At 37.0% G+C, this 23562-nt stretch overlaps 1 protein-coding gene across 2 annotated transcripts in view; it reads right to left on the minus strand.

Annotated features, from left to right (window-relative positions):
- The window catches only part of LOC128213538 (structural maintenance of chromosomes protein 6-like), a 93697-nt gene that overhangs the window by 15856 nt on the left and 54279 nt on the right, over window positions 1-23562 (minus strand). For both annotated transcript variants that reach the window (XM_052919327.1, XM_052919326.1), the window contains exons 11-20: window positions 18046-18192; window positions 17057-17145; window positions 14458-14622; window positions 13888-14066; window positions 11427-11626; window positions 6881-6964; window positions 4654-4746; window positions 3635-3904; window positions 3177-3233; window positions 910-1080 (exon numbers count right to left, since the gene is read on the minus strand). In XM_052919327.1, the coding sequence (XP_052775287.1) occupies window positions 910-1080; window positions 3177-3233; window positions 3635-3904; window positions 4654-4746; window positions 6881-6964; window positions 11427-11626; window positions 13888-14066; window positions 14458-14622; window positions 17057-17145; window positions 18046-18192 (1455 nt within the window). The remainder of the gene's footprint in view (window positions 1-909; window positions 1081-3176; window positions 3234-3634; window positions 3905-4653; window positions 4747-6880; window positions 6965-11426; window positions 11627-13887; window positions 14067-14457; window positions 14623-17056; window positions 17146-18045; window positions 18193-23562) is intronic.

A 23562-nucleotide genomic window follows, 5' to 3' on the forward strand; every position in this document is an offset into this window, starting at 1 on the left:
GGCTTGAAATCGACCTCAGGAAAAAAATTAAAAAAATTGTTACTGGGTATCATACGCAGGCATTTTTTTGCATCGAAATCTGAGGGAAAAAAGGGCGTCTAATACCCAGTCATTTACGGTAAGTCAATCAGGGGCCATAACTTGTATTAAGGATATGGAGTTATGAAACTTCATTGGGTGATGGTCCTGAACAATTGTGTGAAGTATTGGGTCAATTGAACGAAGGGTATAGAAGTTATTAAACAATATCCCAACCAGCCCTAAAACTTTAACCTAAGTTCCATAGTCAATCAGGGGCCATAACTTGTATAAAAGATAATATTGAGTTATCTAACCTCATTATGTGATGGCTCTGAACATCTGTGTGAAGTATTAAGTCAATTGAATGAATGGTATTGGAGTTTTAAGTGAAAATCCCAACTTGCCCTAAAACTTTAACCTGCCCTAAAACTTTAACCTAAGTCAATCAGGGGCCATAACTTGTATTTAGGATAATATGGAGTTATGTAACCTCATTGTGTGATGGTCCTGAACAACTGTGTGAAGTATTAAGTCAATTGAACAAAGGATATAGAAGTTATAAATAAATATTCCAACTTGCCCTAAAACTTTAACCTAGGTTCCATAGTCAATCAGGGGCCATAATCTGTGTAAAGAATAATATGGAGTTATCTAACCTCATTATGTGATGGCCCTGAACAACTGCGTGAACTATTAAGTCAATAGAATGTAGGGTATTGGACTTATAAGTGAAAATCCCAACTTGCCCTAAAACTTTAACCGGACGCCGACGCGAGTAGTATAGCCAACCTGTTTTTCGAATAATCCAGCTAAAAATAAAAAAAACCCTATCCTTGTTGCAAAATATGAAACACATTGAAATCTGTAAAATCATAATTTCTACACTACCTTGATGACATCGGCAATTCCAATCTTTTCCTTCATGCTCTGTTCAATCTGTTTGAAAACTTTCTCCAGATCTTTAAGCTGGGCCTCCTGTTCCCTATACAAGATTGTCTTATTTGCTAACTGGGCCTCATTGTCCTGAATCTGTTTGTCAAGTATGTCCACCTCCTCCTCCTACAATCAAAAACTTTCTTATGGTTTTGACAGATTACAGCAGCAACAGAATGTCAGCTTCTTAAGGTATCTGATGTACAGACATGAGACTTTGGGATGCATGCGCACACTTAAATATTTTGGTATCCTTTGAAACAGTTAAACAAGTAAGGAAAATTTATGAGATAATTATACAAAAAAGAGCTGTCACAGTAAATGACATATACCCCTAAACTGCCATCCAGTTAAATGGATTATGCAATTAATAATATGGTTACATTCAGGAAGAGCAAACAAAAATTTGATGTATTGAACACATCTGCCAATTTTATTATTTCTCTGCATGACCAAAATCCTTGATATGACTAACTAAACTCATACTGCATATACTGTGAAATCATTAATGTTCGTGGGGCATTAATGTTCGTGGTTTTCGGGGGTAGGATGATCCACAAATTTAAGATCCCACGAAATATAGATCCTTTAACTGCCATGTTATGTACGTACTAGTTTATTCGTTACAGAAGTCGCAGTATACAGCGTTAATACCTGTCTCACTGTATATTTTACTATCATTGTTTTGTTAGTATATTATATCTGCCTTTAACAAATAATAAACCAAATCAATTTAATATGTTTTCATGAATCAAATGACAGAAGCACGTGTTTAAACGTGTGCTGTTAATGAAAATCTCCAGGTTTACAAGATGTGCGTGATGAGTATCGGTACTCGATTTTATTTATTTAATGAAATAATTAATCGATCACATTGGAGGTTACTGAGCACCCAACTTTACAAAGTACAAAACAACGTGTTCAATATATTTATTAAACAAAAAACGTGTGAATAAATTTTGAAATTATCTTGTTTACTCAAATATACGCACCTTTTCACTGTTTTCACAGTTTGCAAAATTCTTAATTGATATTCAATGGCTTCCCCTAGCTATATTTATGATCAGGGTACATCTTCTTTTATGACCATAATTCCAAATTAAATCGATAATTGACATGGGTTAATGCACTAATTGGCATCTCGTACCACTTTAGTGAGTGTCATAAACCATGTGACATAGTAGACAGAAATCACGGGCCAACGCGTGGAGATTATGCAGACGATCTAGGACAATCGCATATTCGATTTTTTTTTTCAAAAATGAAAAACCACGAATTCAAGTACCCACAAAATTGTATTTTTTCGGCAAACCACGAAATTTCATGCCAACGAATATAAATGATTTCACAGTATGCAGTATTCCATAATGATAAACCTGTAAGACCATGACCTTTGAGATAGGGGGGTAGGTCGTGCACGTGACACATGTCTTTATCTAACAAACACAGTGCAAGTAATTCTAAAATCTGTCTGCATGACAAGGTTATTGCTCTTACACAACCATCTATACTCTGTTTATGTGCACAGATGCAGCATTCTATAATAATCAAACTCTTAGTGTGTACTTGTTGCACCATTCCATAATGATAAACCTGTGAGTGTGACCTTTGACCTCCAAAGAATGGACAACACTGTTGTTTATTGTTATGAACTAAATACATATGCCATGTAATTTTAAAATCCCCCTGAGCATGACAAAGTTATACTTTACTGCATATGCAGCATTCCATAATAATAAACCAGTTAGTGTGACAAGTATGACATTTCAGGTAGTGTAGTGGGACTTGCATGCAATATTTTGTCTTCATATACCAAACACATGCATGTATGACAAAGTTCAGGCCTAGCATTACAGGCCAGAAATTTTGTTCCGCAACTGCATACCCTTGGATGTATTCACATTATTTTCAATACAATTACACCAACTTCCTTAGCAGATACATTTCCCTACTCGCACTCCCCCGCCCCCTAAAAATACTCCTTAAATTTATATCAATTTTAACATCAACCTTCGAGACTCTGAAACTGAATTTCTAGATGAATGTGAAATTTTGACACAAGTTTTTTTGCCTTGAAATATTGCAATGAGTAATTCACATTTCATCAAAGGCATGTTTATCCATAACTGTTATTAAAGCACACAAAAACTCTAGTTCTGTCCGACCTGCAATTCATCGTGAATCTGTTTCCCCACTCTCAATCATACATATCATGTACTTACATAAGTGGCCACATCCACAGGAGCTGGGTCTTCTATGTTCTTCAATTCTGTGATTTCCTGAAAGTACAAGTATTCTCTCAAAGTATGGACAAAGATCTAGGAAGAGTTTGGACAAGTGTTCACTAGTAAGGATTTTTCTAGAACCAATGTTGTAAGCGTTATTGTTGTTAACATTCAAATCTGTATCACTTTTGAAGTTTCACAGATATGCATATGATCTGCAGAAATCCTAACAAGATTTAAGACAACTGATTTAGCTATACTTGTTTTATTGAGCACATCATACAATATTTAGCCTTAAAACTTTATTAACAATGTTTCTAAATACATTGTTGACTTTAAAAGAGTTTTGAATTTTTTTTTATGTCTATTGTTAATTCAAATTTGAATGAAAATGCACTTCTAAGCTCAATGTTATTACTTCATATTTTTTATAACTGACAATACAATCCACCTACCATGGTGACTTTTCTTTGGGCTTCCCGTATCTTCATGAGCTGTGTGGACGTCTTTCTGTCCAGGTTTGTGTTCTCCTGTATGTCTGTGTCAAACTGTGTCCTTGTCTGACGTAGTTGTTCGATCTTCTGCCGCATACCTGCTATCTCCAATGTGAGAGAGGCAATGTCCTCCTCGACATTTGATGTGAGTAACCTTGCCTTGTCCTGGCTACTGGAGTAGTAGCGGAACGTGGGTGCGCAGTACACCTGGTCCCCTTGCTTGGTAAATGCCTAGATACAAGAAAACATCAGTGTATCTCAGGAAGACAAAGGCTCGTAGCAAGATGAACCTTCTTCTTATAAAATAATGTAGTTCGTCTTGCTCTGCTTCCTCTGTATTAATGCTCGTCAGTCAAGCAGCAATAAAAGATTTTACCATTACTTCGTAAGTTGTGAAATATTGAGTCTTTTCTCCCTACATTTTTTGTATGATATAAAATCAGAAATGTCATTAAAATGTTAAAATAATTGCCAAATTGAAAAGTACACACCAACTATGTTTAATATGATTACGTGTTAACACAAAAACAAAATAAGATCATATCCTGGAGTCTTCAATCAACAGAACTTGAGTCATGTTGAAACAATATTGTAGAAAGAGAGTACAGGAGACCAGCATTTTAGCCCAAACTCCTAGATTTTGGGGCTTTGGAGTCCCATCACACTTGCAGATCATGCAAATCAATAATGTAGTAAATAACACTTTTTTCATCCATTAGCATTCTAAAGCTTGATTCCAAGTTGATTCCTGTTTTTTTTATAATGTCTCAGACTAAAATTGTAAGCGGCCACTCCAGCAGACTCTGGTGTAAAGGGAGCAAATGTCTAACATTGTTCACACCATTGATGGATCGTTGGCAAACATCCGTATTAAACACTTATCACTAATTAATCACTAATCACTTTTATATTCACACCTAATTGATCACAAAAAAAACTAGAATATTAAAACCGCAAGAAATTAAACCAATTTACATTACCTCTCTGGCATTCCTGGGTGGTCTTTTACTGGGATCCATCACCTGTCGGGCAGTTTTACCATCCTCTATTAGCAGGACACATTCTATCGTTCTCTAGAACATTGTAACTAGGATGTTTAACAAATGACATGGCACCTAGACTGAACAAAAAACAAATGTTTTCAATAAATAAATGATGTCACCATCCGAAATTATATCATTATATATGTTTTATTTAAACCATGACAGGCAGAAATGGGAATTATAGTGTGTGTGAACAAGGACGGACAGAAATGGGTCTTATAGTGTGTGTGAACATTGACAGGCAGCAATAGGTCTTATAGTGTGTGAACAATGACGGGCAGCATAAGGTCTTATAGTGTGTGTGAACATGGTCGGGCAGCAACAGGTCTTATAGTGTGTGTGAACAAGGTCGGGCAGCATAAGGTCTTATAGTGTGTGAACAAGGTCGGACAGCAATAGGTCTTATAGTGTGTGTGAAAAAGGTTATGCAGCCATAGGTCTTATAGTGTGTGTGAACAAGGTCGGGCAGCATAAGGTCTTATAGTGTGTGTGAACAAGGTCGGGCAGCATTTGGTCTTATATTGTGTGTCAACAAGGACGGACAAAAAAGGGTTTTATGGTGTGTGTGAACAATGACGGGCAGCAATGGGTCTTATAGTGTTTGTGAACAATGAAGTGTTGAAATGGGTCTTATAGTGTGTGTGAACATTGACAGGCAGAAATGGGTCTTAAAGTGTGTGTGAACAAGGACGGGCAGCATTAGGTCTTATATTGTGTGTGAACAAGGATGGACAGAAATGGGTCTTAAACTGTGTGTGAACAAGGACAGGCAGCAATGGGTCTTTTAGTGTGTGTGAACATTGACGGGGAGCAATGGGTCTTATAGTGTGTGTCAACAAGGATGGACAGAAATGGGTCTTAAAGTGTGTGTGAACAATGACGGGTAGCAATGGGTCTTATAGTGCAATGACTGGGTCTTATAGTGTGTGTGTGAACAATGACAGGTAGAAATGGGTCTTTTAGTGTATGTGAACAATGACTGGGTCCTATAGTGAGTGTGTGTGTGAACAATGACAGGTAGAAATGGGTCTTTTAGTGTATGTGAACAATGACTGGGTCCTATAGTGAGTGTGTGTGTGAACAATGACAGGTAGAAATGGGTCTTTTAGTGTATGTGAACAATGACTGGGTCTTATAGTGTGTGTGTGTGTGAACAATGACTGGGTCTTAAAGTGTATGTGAACAATGACTGGGTCTTATAGTGAGTGTGTGTGTGTGAACAATGACAGGTAGAAATGGGTCTTTCAGGCTACATATTTTCCAATCACACACACCTTCGATTTTACTTTTTTTTTTACTTACTGGAGATATTAATGCCCAACAGGGAGACAAAATTATGGAATGTATGTTCATGATGTAACGACCAAAGTCATTATACTTATAATAGCTGAAATATATATAATGACTTAATTTAATGTTATAAACTTATTTACTAAAATTTATGAATTTTATCAATTATGGAAACCCGGTTTAAAAATGCACTCTTTAACTCCCAAATAAGATTTACCACAATTAAAAGTATTGTTTTAATATTCCCAAAAGGATGAATAAATGTTGAAAACGATGGTTCTTATGAAGTAAACCAAGTTTAATTTGAAAAAAATGAGTATAAAACACGGTATTTCTACCTTATGAGACTATAGTAAATCTTTTAGCATTAACCGATCATTTGATATTTTTGCACTTTCTGCTATCAAATACACGGTTACAATCTTGATATCAGTAATTAATATTTTCCATAAATACATTATTTAGTGAGAAGTTAAAGTTTTTCAGTCAAAATTTATGCTTGTTATATATGTGTATGTATTGATTTTGAATGAGAGTGTCACTTAAACAATTTTCATAATAAATGACCACTCTTGTTATATCCCCTTTTTATTAATAATGCATGTTTTTTAACAGTTATTAAATTGTGACTTTGTCTCATTAAGTGTCTGTCAGGCTATACGCCTGTAAACAGGGGTACCATTAAATTCGGGTTACTTGGCTTGTCCCTGCAGTTTCCAATATTCAGTTTTTGTTTTAAGAAACAATATATCAACAGTTTTGCCAATAGATGTGCATGGAAAAAAAACTCTTATTACTTTTCCCCATTACAGCCAATGTTTTCTGACAATCATTATGTTACATGTTTATCTATGAAGATCACTGCAGCACTCACCATATCAATCATGGTATTGTAAACCATAGGATCATCAGATTGTACCATATCCAACACTGATGGAAACTGGCTGTTGTCTGCTCCCTACAAATACAACACAAGACTTTTCAATTCATGCAAAGGTCGTTTTTTTCTTCAAAGTTTACATTATTGGACCTTTTCAAAACAAGACTGATTTCAAATTTACTTAAATTTTGTGATATCTGAAAGTTTATATAATACAGTCAAAACTTGTTGGCTTGATATTGCTTGGCATGAAATCATTGTTGGTACGAACTGGAAAATAAGGACTGTGTTTTATTTAAATATGTGATATATAAATATCACATAAAATTCAATTAGACGGCTTGATTTCTCGAGAGTCAATTTCTCTCCACCATCGGTGCCAAATTTGTGGTCCCTAATAAGAATTTCACAATATGTTTTGTTTGATATTTTCAGAATCGGGTAAGAATTTCACACCGTTATTTGTTTGCTTGGCTCCATTTCACTCAAGGCCCTAATCAATTAGATTTGCTTGATTGGTATCATTATTATGAAATTAAATGAAACTGGTTATCAGTTTGAGCAAACATGCCTTCACTTTAATTTGTGTCTTTAACTGGCACGACTCCAAAACTTACAAGAGCTGTCACAGAGACAGCGCGCTCAACTATTGAGCCGCTTTTCAGTGAATGGATTGAAAAGTTTTGGTGAAACATACATAAATCACTATTAGATTAGATTTCAATGCAATACATGATGTACTGAGATATTTACATAAATTGAATATATTTGAGGTAAACAAACTTTAATGTAAATTCTAAGTCGAAAAAGGGGCATAATTTTGTCAAAATGCTTGATATAGTTAGCTCCTCCTGTGTACAGGTTGGGGCATGATGGTGAACAAGTGTGCAAAGTTTTAAAGCCATATGTCAATAGACTTTGAAAATATTTGAGGTGGTACGCAAACTTTAACATAAATTCTAAGACGAACAAGAGCTGTCACAGAGACAGCACGCTCGACTATTCCGCCGCTTTTCGGATTATGAAAAGTTTTGGCGAAACATGCATGGATCACTGTTAGATTAGATTCAAATGCAATACATGATGTGCTGAGATATTTACATAAATTGAATTTGAAAATATTTCAGGTGGAACACAAACTTTTACGTAAATTCTAAGTCGAAAAAGGGGCATAATTTTGTCAAAATGCTTGATAGTGTTACCTTCTCCTGTGTACAGGTTGGGGGCATGATGGTGAACAAGCATGCTAAGTTTCAAAGCCAGATGTCAACGGACTTTGAAAATATTTGAGGTGGTACGCAAACTTTAACATAAATTTTAAGTCGAAAAAGGGGCATAATTTTGTCAAAATGCTTGATAGCGTTACCTCCTCCTGTGTATAGGTTGCGGGCATGATGGTGAACAAGTGTGCAAAGTTTCAAAGCCATAAGTCAATGGACTTTGAAAATATTTGAGGTGGTGTGCAAACTTAAACATAAATTCTAAGTCGCAAAAGGGGCATAATTTTGTCAAAATGCTTGATAGAGTTACCTACTCCTGTGTACAGGTTGGAAGCATGATGGTGAACAAGTGTGCAAAGTTCCAAAGACATATGTCAATGGACTTTGAAAATATTTGAGGTGGTACGCAAACATTAACATAAGTGGTTACGCTGACGCATGGGTGACTAGGATAGCTCTACCTATCCTTCGAATAGTCGAGCTAAAATATTATGTGTTTACATGACTTGTATAAATTTCAATGCATTTTGAAAAGGCCACCTTCACATAAAATATCAGGCTGAATGCGTGCTTCTCCAAATGGAAAAATTTATACAAAAGCTGAGCTTATGCTTCTTCATTGTTTTCATACAGATGTTTGTATTATTTTTTTATTGCGTAAATAAATCACATAAATTATTTGGTATTGTCATAGCATGGAATGTTTCATGTTGTGAACAGTATGAATTGGGTAAGGGAACTATGTCCAATAAATGTTCTTCTTCAGTGGAGATAACATCGGAAAATAACAAGCAAGGTAATCATGACTTTAACGATTCAAAGAAAAATACACATTCAGAGCGCTTGGCTCGATATTCACAAGACTCAAAGTATTTTGGCCGGTCTCTGGAATATTAAGCCAACGGGTTTGGACAGTATGTGAAATGCACTGGGCATTTCAAATTTATGACCACAAGACACTTAGGGCAAGAAAATTGTTTTAACATTGTCAGCAAAATATATTTAACAAGAGGGCCATGATGGCCCTAAAACGCTCACCTAAGCAAAGGGCCACAACTCAGAGGAGATGTTTTTCAAAGCAAAACAGGAAGTTAGCCAGATGGTTGTTGTTGTTGACTTATGTGACCGCTTGTTGTATTTTTGTAGAAGGTTACCTAAGGAAGCTCCCTGTAAAGTTTCATTGAATTTGGACTAGTAGTTTTAGAGAGATGTTTTTTTAAAGCAAAACAGGAAGTCGGCCATTTTGTTGTTGTTGTTGTTGATCAATCGTATCCCCTTGTTGTATTTTTGTAGAGGGTCACCCAAGGAAGCTTCCTGTGAAGTTTGATTGAATTTGGCCAGGTAGTTTCAGAGATGTTTTTTTAAGCAATTGTTGACGGGCGGATTGACGGGCGGACGCAGGACAAAGACCTTGAGCTTACAAGGCAGTCCGAAGGAGGGCTTTATTCCCCGCCATTATTTTTTTAGTATATTTCGTTTTTCTCACAACCTGACTGGTACGTTGAATCTGACCAAAATTGTACAGAACCACTGGTCAAGAGTGGGAATATAGGAAGTACAAGTTGTTCGATCGGTAACTTAAATATTTTTGGATAAATGAACATATTATAAAAGGATATTTGTTCAAGTTATTCATATTGTGTGTAGTGTAGGTAAGATCAATGTCAAGGTTATTTTGGCTTAAAACAAGAGCTGTCACAGTATGTGACGAATGCCACCCGAACTAGACATTGACCTATGAACAAGGTCAGTACATGAAAAGTTGATCTTGCCTTTACATGTCAAATACATATAGCAGGTTATTTTAAATTGCCTCTGAACATAAAAAAATACCACCCATACTTGACAACCTACCGTAAATCACCTTAGAGTTCGGACACCTTAAATTGATTCTTTTTTTCGCTGTCCGAATTCATAGAAAATTACCATTTTTACATTTTATTTACATGTATGTTAAACCTGCCTTTTTTCTTCATGTTTGGATTTTACCACTTATTAATTTATCCGTAGTAATCAATGGTCATAAAATTATTTATTACGCCTATAAGTGTAAATCCTTCATTAAGTTAATTAAAATCCCATTAAACACCATTTTATACATGCATTGAACTGAATAAACACATTCTATCGGCTTCAGATCAGAGGTACCCTTATGTTCTTATATTCAGCATTCCATTGTAAATAAACACTAAGAGTATGTTTCACCTAAGAGGTAGGGACATGGGTATTGCATGCGACACGCCGTCTTGGTATGTCAAACACATGCATGTGGCAAGTTATTTTAAAATCTGTCCATACAAGAAAAAGTTACAGCCCAGACACGACAACCTATACTCTATGTCCTTTAATGTAGCATAACATTGTGAATAAACACCTAAGTGTGACCTTGACCTTAGCGGTAGGGACACTGGTCTTGCACGCGACACGTCGTCTTGGTATGTTTAACACATGTGGCAAGTTATTTTCAAATATGTCTATACAAGAGAAAGTTACAGCCCGGACACAAGTTATTGAGCCGGACATACGGACAGACGGTGCGATTTTTATATGCCCACCTTCGGGGGCATAAAAAGAAGGAAAATGAGTCATTGAGCATGTATACTCTGTCCTTTAAATGTTTGTGTGACCTTGACCTTTGAGGTATGGACCCAGGTCATGGTCAATGCACATCGTCTCCATGAGGACAATATTTGTATCAAGTAATATGGTAATCCATCAATGCATAAGTAAGATATAGTGCGGACACGAGCATGTGTACTTTGACCTTTAAATGTCTTGTGTGACCTTGACCTTTGTGGTATGGGGGACCCGGGTCAAGGTCACTGCACATTGTCTCAATGAGGACAACATTTGTACCAAGAAATATGGTAATCCATCAATGCATAAATAAGTTATAGCCCGGACATGAAATGTTACGGCCAAACAGTCGGATGGACAGACGGATGGAAGGACGGACTGATTGACAGATGGACGAAGTGCATTCCTAAAATCCCCTCACCACTTTGTGGCGGGGGATTAAAAAGCAAACACAGGCCTGATATGGAAGGAAATGGAATTGATTACTGTTTTGTTTTTCGGAATGGAATGAATTAAACTTTTTTTATGGTTTGGCATATTTTGTGAAGTTCCAAATTTGCTATCCCATACCTTGTCATCACAAAGCAATGTTAAATAAAATTTATGCTAGGTTTCAAATTTGCAACCTGGTTGTTAAAACTTATCCACATTTCATCAATCTGAAACAAGCAAGCAAATACAGAATGGATTAAATGTAAGCCCTGGTAGGCAAACCATTAAGCATACAGGAATTCTGAACGCACCTTTGCCGATGTGTCATACATATCATTCTTGAACCTCGACACAATGATGGAGATCTTGTACTGTGGGCAGACGTCCTTCACAATCTGTTCTAGAATTTTCTCATCATGGTAGTCATGACAAACCCAAGAGTTCATGAGACCCTTCAGGCAGCACTCAACAGCTAAAGCCCATCGCTGTTCTTTTAACGTGAAACAGGAACCTGACAAAGGCAGTGTGGGATTTTTCTTTTTTTCTTTATGTTATAGTTATTAGACAAAAACAACAACAACAACTTCACTTCCAATTCTAACAGATAACAAGAGATGTTTGTCAAAAATTATGCCCCCCTGAGCGCCATGTTGTCAGAATTATATGGACAATTGAATGAAATATGCATGGACAGAAATGACAGCTGATCTGTCACTGACATTGGATGCCGTTGAGGCAGTTTTAAGATTATGACCATTCAAAGTGTGAGGATAGAGTGTGTTATGATCATGACCTTTGACTCTATGACCTCAAAATCCATCAGCAGGTCACCAAAAACCTAAATGTCAAGTTTGAGAGCAATTGGTGCAGGCATTGACAAGTTATCACTCGGACAACCTTTTATCATCCAAGGTCACTGTGACATTGACCGGATGACCCCCAAAAACAATAGGGGTCAACCTCCAAGTCAAGTTTGAGGGCCATGGGTCCAGGCATTGTCGAGTTATCACACGGACAACCTTCTACCATTCAAGGTCACTGTGACCTTGACCTTTGGCCTGATGACTCCCAAAAACAATAGGGGTCATCTGCTGGTCAGGCCCAACCTCCAAGTCAAGTATGAGGGCCATGGGTGCAGGCATTGTCGAGTTATCACTCGGACAACCTTTTACCATGATTCAAGGTCACTGTGATCTTGACCTTTGGCCCGATGACCCCCTAAAACAATAGGGGTCATCTACTGGTCAGGCCCAACTTCCATTTCAAGTTTGATGACCATAGGTCTAGGCATCGTTGAGTTATCACTCGGACACGCTTTAAAATTATTTTACCATTAAAGGTCACTGTGACCTTGACCTTTGACCCGATGAGGCCTTTAATCAATAGGGGTCATCTACTGGTCAGGCCCAACCTTCATGTCAAGTTTGATGACCATATGTTTAGGAATTGTTGAGTTATCACTCGGACAAGCTTTGATCTACCGACGGACGCCCGACTGACTGACCGACCTACATTTGCAAAGCAATATACTCCTCTTCTTCGAAGGGGGGCATAAAAAGAGCAATAGTGATCTTTATATTGTTTGAAATCATAGACTGTTGTGAACATTGTGTTTCACATGTACTTGTAAACAAGAGGGCCATAATGGCCCTAGATAGCTCAACTGTTAAAACGGTCTATGGCACAGACCGTTTTAGATCTGTAGGGCCATTAAGACCCTCATCTGGCACAGATCCAACAGAATCTGCAAAACTGTAGTATGTGCAAACAACCGCTGATAGGATTATATCTACATGACCAACAGATGAGAAATCAGATGCTTTATCCCTCATCTCAGTGCCATCCTTGACGTTCAAGAAATTTATACTGAATAGTGAGAGCTGAGATCTGTGACTTAGTTTTTGACCCCAAATGACCCATATTTGAACATGACCTAAACATTATCAAAGAAACTTTCTGACAAATTTCCAGGATATTTGGGCTGATAATGTAGCCTCCAAATAGTTTACAAGGCTTTTCAATACTAGGGCCCTGTGACCTAGTTTTTGACACAAAATCAAACCTGACATAGAAATCATCAAAACAACCTCTCTAACACATTTCCTCTCTAACAAATTTCCAGAATATTTAGGCTGAAGATGTAACCTCTTGAGAGTAAACAAGGTTTTTCAATATTTGGGCTCATCGACCTAGTTTTTTGACTCCAGATGACCCATATTCGAAGTTGACCTAAAAATTATCAAAACAACCTTTCTGGAAATTTTCAGGATTTTTGGGCTGAAAATGTTACCTCTAGAGTGTAAACAAGGTTTTCCATATCTGGGTTCTGTGACCTAGCTCTTGACCCCAGATGACTTATATTCTAACTTAAGCTAGAAATCATCGAAACAACCTTTCTGACAAATTTCCAGGATATTTGGGCTGAAAATATTACCTCTAGAGTGTTAACAAGGTTTTTCCTTATTTGGACTCTGTGACCTAGTTTTTGACCCCAGATGACCCATGTTCAAACTTGAGCTAAAAATCAACGAAACAACCTTTCAGACAATTTCCAGGATATTTGGTCTGAAAAAGTAGCCTCTAGAGTGTTAACAAGATTTTTCTTTTTTGGGGTCATGTGACCTAGTTTTTCATCCATATTCGAACTTGTCTGTGTAATTGCTGGGACAAACTTCCTGACCAAGTTTCGTATGAATTGAGACAAAAATGGGAAATGAATTTATGATATAATGAAATGAAATTTAAGAGATTCTAGGAACAAACTGGCCATACCAAGTGGTCCAATGGGTTTCTTGTGGAAGCGCCCATGTCGAAAGCACTGCTCTATGTTGGTAACAAGGTCGGGAATGAAAGGACCGAACCGTTTCAGCTGGTTTCCCTGGGCAGCCTTCAGAGAGGTTAGGTTACCCTGTTTCTTGTCCATCTGGCGCTGGAGGTCCTGCATGTCTTGGCTGAAGTTAAAAGTGGGGTGGGTTGAAGGCAAGTACTTGAGTTTGTACTGGTCAGACATACTTGAGTTCGGACATACTTGAGTTTGTAGTGGTCGGACATATTTGAGTTTGTAATGGTCAGACATACTTAAGTTTGTACTGGTAGGACATACTTTTGTTTTTACTGGTCAGACATACTTGAGTTTGTACTTGAGTTTGCACTGGTCGGACATACTTGAGTTTGTACTGGTCGGACTTGTATTTGAGTTTGTACTGGTTGGACATACTTGAGTTTGTACTGGTTGGACAAACTTGAGTTTGTACTGGTTGGACATACTTGAGTTTGTACTGGTTGGACATACTTGAGTTTGTACTTGTTGGACATACTTGAGTTTGTACTGGTTGGACATACTTGAGTTTGTACTGATCGGACTTGTACTTGGCAACGGCTCCTCGGTACTGGTCCAGCATGTGATCTGTCGTCTGTTCCTGGGCGTTGAGGGAGTTAAGCCGCTCCTGTAAGGCTGCAATCTTGTCCTGACGGGCCTGCCGCTCAGCCTCATAGTCATGATTAGCACTGAAACACACAATTATACAACCATATTGCTTTAGATAAGGCCAAAAAAAAAAAAATACCTGTGTTTCCGGTAACCCGACCGACCCTATTTTTTCCTCGCCGACCCTAATCTTTTTTAGGCATAAAAGTAAAAATCAAAAAATAAATATATTGTCATTATTTTTGTTGTTTGTCTGTCTCTGTTCCCAGAGAATAAACTCATGTTTATGCTCCAAACACGTGGTTGTCTTTATAATGAAAATATTTAGGATATAGTTCGCGGTGCTATTTATCAACGTCCAAAATAGAACTTACTTTTTTACAATCGGTTTTCCGTATTCATGCAGGCTTCATACGATTAGGCTCTGCGAATTCATGCAAGCTTAATTGCAAGGTTCACATTTAATTAATCGGTACATTATTTTATTCGCAGTTATCAATGGTTATTTATTTCGCCTAATTTAAGTCCCATCAACTGAAATCCAAACAAAAACCTGCGAAAGTTATAACAACACATTTATAGGAATGTGTCGGCTGCGGATCAAACGGTACAATTTGTGACGTCAGAGCACGAGCAGTAATAAATCAAAGGCGCTTGGCTATGGTTTGTATTTAAACTGGTCTGTCGGATACTGTATGATACCATTTGATCGTCTAGGCTGGTAAGAAAATACCATACAATCGAAAACATGTAATAATCAATAAACGTCGTCTGGGAATCTTAAAACAATGACCGAAAAGTTTGAATTCACTATAAATATGAATGAAACTTTGATTGTTACGAGAATAATGATAAATGTAAATAATAAAATAAGATACGTAATATAAATCCATATCCGCTTTTACTTGTTTTATTATTAACCTTCCTCCACATAAGAGAGCTCATAGTTGACAAGAAAATCGGCGATTTTCTTCAAGCAAATTAACAAATTTAGTTGATAAATGACTGTTTCGCTAGAACATCATCATAGATTTGTAGAAATTGAAGTGCTTGATTTGTTCTAAAAACCGATCGCGTCTTATAAAGGAGTATTGTATACAAAAACCACCATATTTCATGGGCAAAATTGACGGGAAAATACGGTAGTCGAAGGTAAGGAAATGATTTCAGACATTAAACAATGCTGTTTTTTTCAGACTTTTTGTTAATGATGGAAAGCTTAGATATTATATAATTGATTTGATGCAACAGAATTTTGCATGAAATCGAAACTGTAAAAAAAAAAAAAAAAAATCCCGACCAACCGACCCTATTTTTTTTCGCCATATTACCGAAAACACACGTTTTGTTTTTTTTGGCCAAACAAAACTTCCTGTTTTACTTACTGTACATACTGCAAAAGCCAGTAAGACATTAACAGATTTCGCAGTTCATTAAAATATTGCAGTCTTTCCTAAATGATTAAATTTCTGCCTGTCCACTGCAGGCACATTGGAAGTTTTGTATGGAAATGCCGTTACAGATGCATCGTATTTAATCATTTATCTCCAGCAATCAACATCATAATTACATATTGAAAATGCTGACTTTTGTTGATGTTTTGTGACATCAAATATCAAAGTGGGATAAACTAACTACCGCTAAGGCAAATAATCAGCGAAAATACAAAAGTTTTTGCATACATATCACTCTTATGTAAGGTATAATCCAATACATCAGATTCTATTCTCACATTTCCTTTTCAAATTATCTACATTTGAAAAGACAACTGCCCAATATGACAAACTTATTGATGAAGATTGAATGAACTAAGAACTAAAATATAGAAATAGATCAGTCAATGAAGAGCAAACATGTAAATCCATTTGTGGCACATCTAACATATTCCAAATGGCTAGGGACCCCTTTTTTGCCCGGAAATGGAAGTTTTCTTGAAATACTGAATTTTTTGGCTGAAATTTCACATGAAAGGCCGGGCTCCTGATCTAAAATTCAGTAAGATAAGATTATAATCTATGCTCTATCAGTAAATCGCCGACGATAAATAATAATTATATAGAAATGTTCCAGACTGACACTCGTCAACATAATATTTTATTTACATTTTCTATAGCATTGAACATGTTGCTCTGTATAAATGATTTTTTTTTTTTTGAGATATATTTTTCATTTTGTTTTCTGCAGTAAAACATCGATAAATTGCAAAAATAAATATCGGCAATTTCAATATTGCTGATAAAAATAGTAGTTTTCCTTATATTGAAGCTTCATTTGAACACAAACTATAAATGATATGAAAAACAATCAAAATGGAATTGCAAACAAAGGATTTAAACAAGGGGCAATTGATAGGGGTGAAAAAGTGGTCCCTAACCAGTATCACATTTATTTTCCATTTTGTTTCTAAATTTAAAAGTGATTATTACATTGAATAAGAGATATCTCTGTAAGTGACAAACACCTCAAGAGTGGCAATTGAATGCTCTTCTTGAAGGGCTTTAATCACATCTGTACCTGGACTGTATTTCAAGTATTCTCTTCATGATCTCATGTTTCTCCTTCTTGCTATTCTTCACTGCTCCCTCTAGTCTCTTCAGCTCCATCTGTTGTGTACAAACTTACGTGTTTATGTGAGCTTATAAATATATACATACACAAAGCATCACCTTCATATTAACCAGATCAAGGCAGTCCAAAGGAGGGCTATATCCCCCGCCGTTGTTTTTTATTATATTTTGTTTTTCTCGCAACCTGACTGGTACGTTGAAGCTGACCAAAATTGTACCCAAGACTGGTCAAGAGTGGGAATATAGGAAATACAAGTTGTTTGATCGGTAACTTAAATATTCTTGGATATATGAACATATTATAAAAGGATATTTGTTAAAATTATTCATATAGTATGTACCAAGTAATATGGCAATCCATCAATGCATAAGTAAGTTATAGCCAAGACATGAGCATGTGTACTCTGACCTTTAAATCTCATGTGACCTTGACCTTTGAGGTATGGATCCGGGCCAAGGTCACTGCACATCGTCTCAATGAGGACAACATTTGTACCAAGTAATATGGTAATCCATCAATGCATAAGTAAGTTATTGCCCGGACACGAAATGTTATGGACACACAGACAAACAGACAGACTGACAGATGGACAAAGTGCAGTCCTATAATGCCTCCCTACTCAATGGCGGGGGATTAAAAATAATAAGGAACTTTGAATGTAACCAAACACATGAAATCAATTCTACAAGAATATCATCTGTTTACTGTTCACATTCTTTGTCTCCTGCAGCTTTTTAGATCAGGCAACAGAACAATGCTTATTTGCAAGTTATCAAAGTCATCAAAATAATCTCCCAAATGATTTACCCTACAGTTGCATGAGACCTCCTATTCACTAACGGCAGTATTTGCATCTTTCAGTTTGTTAGATTTATAAAGTCAACAAAACATTTCTAATTTTCATTGCTACCATTATTTCAGTCCAGTAGACATACCATGCAGTTGCGTGAAACCTTCTTCTGTTCATTGTAGGAGTTTTTAGCCTCCTGCAGTTTCGGCTGCAGAGCCTTCACTTCCTCCCCGCCTTTAGACAAACGTGCTGTCATGGCACTCATTCTGGCATTTACATCATCTAGCTGATGCTATGAAAGGCAACAATTACATAATAACATGTATGGCGAAAAAAATACTTAGTATGTGTATCTTTTCTAATTAAATTCCTTAAAATAAATCTAATGAGAAATGGTCCTTTTTTATGAGGTACAATTAGTTAAGCATGCTTTTAATTTGCTTTTGTGCATTTTTTCATTTAGATGGTGAAATTTGGCTTATGTTTCAGTGAGTTTTAGCATTGGAGGTAAAACTCGTTTAAACTGATTGTACTACCTGAATTTGCGTGTAGACGCCTGGTTCATAGTAAAAGATCCCATTGTATATGAATATAAGTTATATTTGAAAGATTGTTTGCATACACTGGTATTCTGACAGCTGGTGTTGAAGTAATATACTCCTTGTTCAAACTGACAAAACAATGCACTGGTTACTTCCTTCACACTTGGTGCTCATTCAGTCAATTTTATTGACACTGATGTTTGGCATGTGCATTAGAAGATAATCTATACACATAGTTTATGACAGCTGAGGCATCCCTAATTAGGCTGATAACAGCATGTGGCATGGCGTAAAACTTGACCGTTGTAACATTGCCCTCAAGTGACAGGAATTAACTTTGTTTTTAAGACATGTCATATACAGGGAAAAAGCATGCCACAACCATTAAAGCATGTTGTAATGACAGCTTTGCATTTCGTATCGACACAATCTCCCCCAAAAAAGCCTAGGGGGAAATAATGATGTGCCAGTACAGTCAAACCTGGTTGAACGGTCACCTGCTTTAAATGGCCACCTGCCTTATCGGGCTACTCCAAATTCCTCCCGTACGTTTTTACTATATAATGTACGTGCATTAAGCGGCCAACTGTCTAACACGGCCACGGCCACTAATTTTTGTCCCCATGAAGCCATATAATCACTAATTCGCGGCCACTAATCCGTTGTCACAGACACTTGCGCTTATAATTTTTTTCAAATACACAGCTTTAATTGCGTATAGAAGTGTACAGAAAATAACAACGGCCTCGGGTATCTCCGTCATCCAATGAAAATGAATATTGCATCACACGATTGTCATGCGTGTTTACTCATCAAAAAATCATGTTTATTACACGCAGGGGAAAGTTTTGATCAGAATTGGCACAATTAATGACACAATTACCGTATTTTCTCGACTATAAGGCGATTCGCTTATAAGACGGCCCCCTAACTTTGCCCATGAAATCTGGTGCTTTTTGTTTCGACTCGCTTATAAGACGGGGTCAATTTTTAAGCAAATCTAAAATGCTAAAATTCTTCCTAATGAAGTTCTTCGGCAAAATAAATGGCTTCAATAACATAACTGCGAAAAGCCGAGGCATGAATAGGTGTTTGTTTAGCAATAATGCTTTAGACAATATTGTCCCTTGATTGGCGACGAACATAAAGGATTCATATTCGCATTGTCATTTGTTTGCTTAATCAAATTGACAGTTAGGTACCTACATCATATTAAGATTCCAATTTATTGATTTGAAATATCTGTCAAACTAATTATAATGACAGCGCCATGAGAAAAAATGCAGATATAACGGTACACTGTGTGACGTCAGAGCACGCGCGGGGAAGAGATTTCGTGTTGTTGTTTACTTAATTGCCCCATACTTATATCAGCAGACGATAGACTGGATAGACGAATACCCTATTTAAAATTTAACTGATTTTGACTTGAATCTTTTTTTAATATTTTATCGACTCGCTTATAAGACGGGTCCCCTACTTTGGGGGTAAAAATCGGGACCCAATTTCCCCATCTTATAGTCGAGAAAATACGGTGAATTTAAGGTCTGTTGTTCCGTTGCTAAGCAATCGGAACACTCTCGGCATCTATCGGTCAAGTCAATGCGGACTGGTTCTTGATATTTGACACTAGTTTAAAGTGCACTTTTGAATTAAATCAAACCGGTCTATGTAACGGGAATCTTTCTTTGCTAGCGAAATCTTGTGCAGAGAGGACCGAAATTAAAAAACCTGCCCAGCCCACCCAGTCATAGATTGTTTTTCCCCTTTACCTTTTGTTTAGAATGTACCTGTTATATAAGTTTTTAAGTAATAAAGTTTAAATTTTGCCGCTTAGAAATTCACTTTCATGTGTTGCTGCTTTCGTATTTTGTATGTTACAGTATGTATTGCAGCGTTGGTTCGAGTCTGGTCCACATGCACGCTATGGCGGATTGATGTCTCCCCAGGGGGCATTCGTTTTGACAGGGAATACCCTAAAACAGTCGGGGAGCAACGGATCACAAATCGCCATCTGAATCCGTCTGGAGTGTCATATTAAAGAGTTCTAGGAATATTCAGACGCTTCTTAACGTGCAACCGCTATATGAACATTGCTTGTGACCATGTTGTTTCGCACCATCAGACTGAATTTCTATCTTGTAGTCATGGTGATTTTTCATAACTGGAAACTCGTGCGGATGGGAGTTTAGTATGGAACACTTGACTCTTGCGGTGGGGAGGCCATGACAGAGTGTCACCCCCCACTTTAGTGGAAATGACTTTGGGTATAGATACATTGGACTGGACCAGACTTGTGGACATTATGTACTTTCTTCACATGTTGTAAATGTGCCTATAATTTGTTTGTGATCTAAGAATGTCTAAATATGGAACTATGGACATCGGAAACTGCTTTATGTTTGAAATGATTATATATTTATTAATTTTGTTTAAATAGCTGCTTTGTTGCTTAAATGGTTAACCATCGTAATTTGGTTACCGGTACCTTGCATTTGAGGTAGTATTTATAGAAGTTTGAGGTATGAGTGCCGCTTTCCAAGGTTCCACATATTTTTGTTTTTAGAATACTTAGTCAGTCGTGAAGGCGGGAAAAAATTCGCAAGCCGAGAGTTGGCTTGGCTGTCATCCATTTTAATTTAAAATTGCATTAACATATACAATTTATGATTTAGATGTATTTGGGCTTGTTGAAACCTTTTACCTTGGTCGAGCACCTCGGTGCTAGTTATCACTCGGTATGGGAATCAACAAGAGGGCTATACATGTGAAATTGGGAATTATAAACTAAAATCAATTAGGATGAATATAGATATAAATATCGTTTATTATCCCGTTGCTGGAATAACAAGTTCTTAAGGAGTCTGTTGCAATTTGTCTGTTGCTCAAGGCCGGGAACGTCCTAGTACTTGGCGTCCCGGTGGTTGCGTTGCCATGAGATTGCGGAGATATATTGCGGATGTTGCATTTGCTGTTGGTAATTATGGGTTGCATTAATGCGTTGCGTTGCTAGGAGATTGCAGGTACATTGCGGGTTTTGCAGTTGCTTTTAGCAAACGGAGCATTTGCACGTAGACCGTAGTTGCTGGGTTGTCGCATTTTGCCAAACAGTCTATTCCAGCACGGGCATATCATAGGATACTATAGTATTTATAGAGTACACTTTGAATATACATTTAATACAACAGCTCAGCCTAGCCTCTCTCGGCTTGCGTGGTTCTTTCCCACTCGGACTTCCAGCCGTGTGTCACTATGACCTATCATGGAGTCCGTTCGTTTTCACGGCCATATTTTGCCAATCCTTTTATTTTTGTTGATAAGCTGTTGTACCAATTGCAGTTATTATGTAGCAAGGCTATTATATGTTTACAATATTTGTTATGCAGAAGTAAAACTTAGGAAATGTCAATGTTGTTTATTTGGTTTCTATTCAACGAACAGGTAAAATAATAAAGAAGTTAATTATTAAATACCGACAAAAACACCGGTTATTATGAATTCACAGTTTGCATTGTCATTCGAAAGCGTGAAACAAGTTACGATTTCTTCTATATTATTTTTCAAAGTGCATGGATTTATATTTCTACGAACAGATATTTACAACGCATTGTTCTTGATATTTTATTAACTTTGATTTTCGCTGAAAAAAAGACTAATCGAAAGTGTTTGACTCTAAAAGAACGTGTCAAGTGTATAAATTTATTAGAAAACGGCCGTAGTGCAAGAAGTGCAGACTTAAATCAATTTCTTACTTAAGCGTAAGCGTGAAATTGTGGAGGAATATGAAAGCAATGGAAATTCAAACGCAAAAAGACAGAGGAAAATTACAGGAAAAGTGTATCCACATGTAGTTGTGTAAATGTGTAGACTGATCTGTGGTGTGGTTTGTTTATGCTATTCATCAACATTTATTTAATGTACGGACTACTTTAAAAAGTCAACTAAAAATGTGTATGTAAATGTAGTTGTGTAAATGTGTAGACTGATATGTGGTGTGTTCTGTTTATGCCTTGTATCAATATTTATCTAATGTATTTTATTTATAAATTTGAAATAAAGTTATTTTATCTATACAAATGTATTTGTATTCAACCTTCTTCAATAATATTGATACAGATGTCATTGATTGTGGTGTGAGGTGGTGGTTAAGATACATACTCCATCTCTGAATAAAGCTATGTATAGTGGCGGAAATGTCAAACCTGGATTATGTGGCCACCTGTCTTAAGATCATTTCCCAAGGGTGGCCACTTAATACAGGTTTGACTGTATATAAACAAGAGATGTTTGTCAAACATTATGCCCCCCCCTTGAGCGCCATGTTGTCAGGATTATAAGGACAATTGAATGAAATATGCATGGACTGAAATGACAGCTGATTTGTCACTGACATTGGATGCTGTTGAGGCAGTTTTAAGATTATGACCATTCAAAGTTTGAGGATAGAGTGTGTTATGACCATGACCTTTGACCTCAAAATCCATAGGAGTCATCAGCTGGTCACCAAAAATCTAAATGTCAAGTTTGAGGGCCATGGGTGCAGGCATTGACAAGTTATCACACAGACAAGCTTTTTTTGTTCAAGGTCACTGTAACCTTGACCTTTGACCCGATGACCCCTAAAATCACAAGGCGTCATCTAAAGGTCAGACACAACACCAAGTCAAGTTTGAGGGCCATGGGTGCAGGCATTGTCGAATTATCGCTTGAAACATTTTCGCATTCAAGGTCACTGTGAACATGACCTTTGACCCAATGACTCCTAAAATCAATAAGTGTCATATCCTGGTCAGGCCCAACTTCCATGTAAAGTTTGATGATCACAGGTTCAGGCGTTGTTGAGATATCACTGGGAGAAGATTTGTTAACTTTCTTGTGATAAAGGTTACTGTGACCTTGGCCCGATGACCCCCAAAGTCAAGAGGGGCATTCTACTGGTCAGGCCCAACCTTCATGTCAAGTTTGATGACAATAGGTCCAGGGGTTGTCAAGTTTGCTTTCAAGGTCACTGTAACCTTGACCCCTAAAATCAATAGGGGTCATCTACTGGTCAGGCCAAACCTCCAAGTCAAGTTTGAGGGCCATGGGTGCAGGCATTGTTGAGTTATCACTCGGACAAC

Source organism: Mya arenaria, chromosome 13 (assembly GCF_026914265.1).
Source record: "Mya arenaria isolate MELC-2E11 chromosome 13, ASM2691426v1".
Lineage (NCBI taxonomy): Eukaryota > Metazoa > Mollusca > Bivalvia > Myida > Myidae > Mya > Mya arenaria.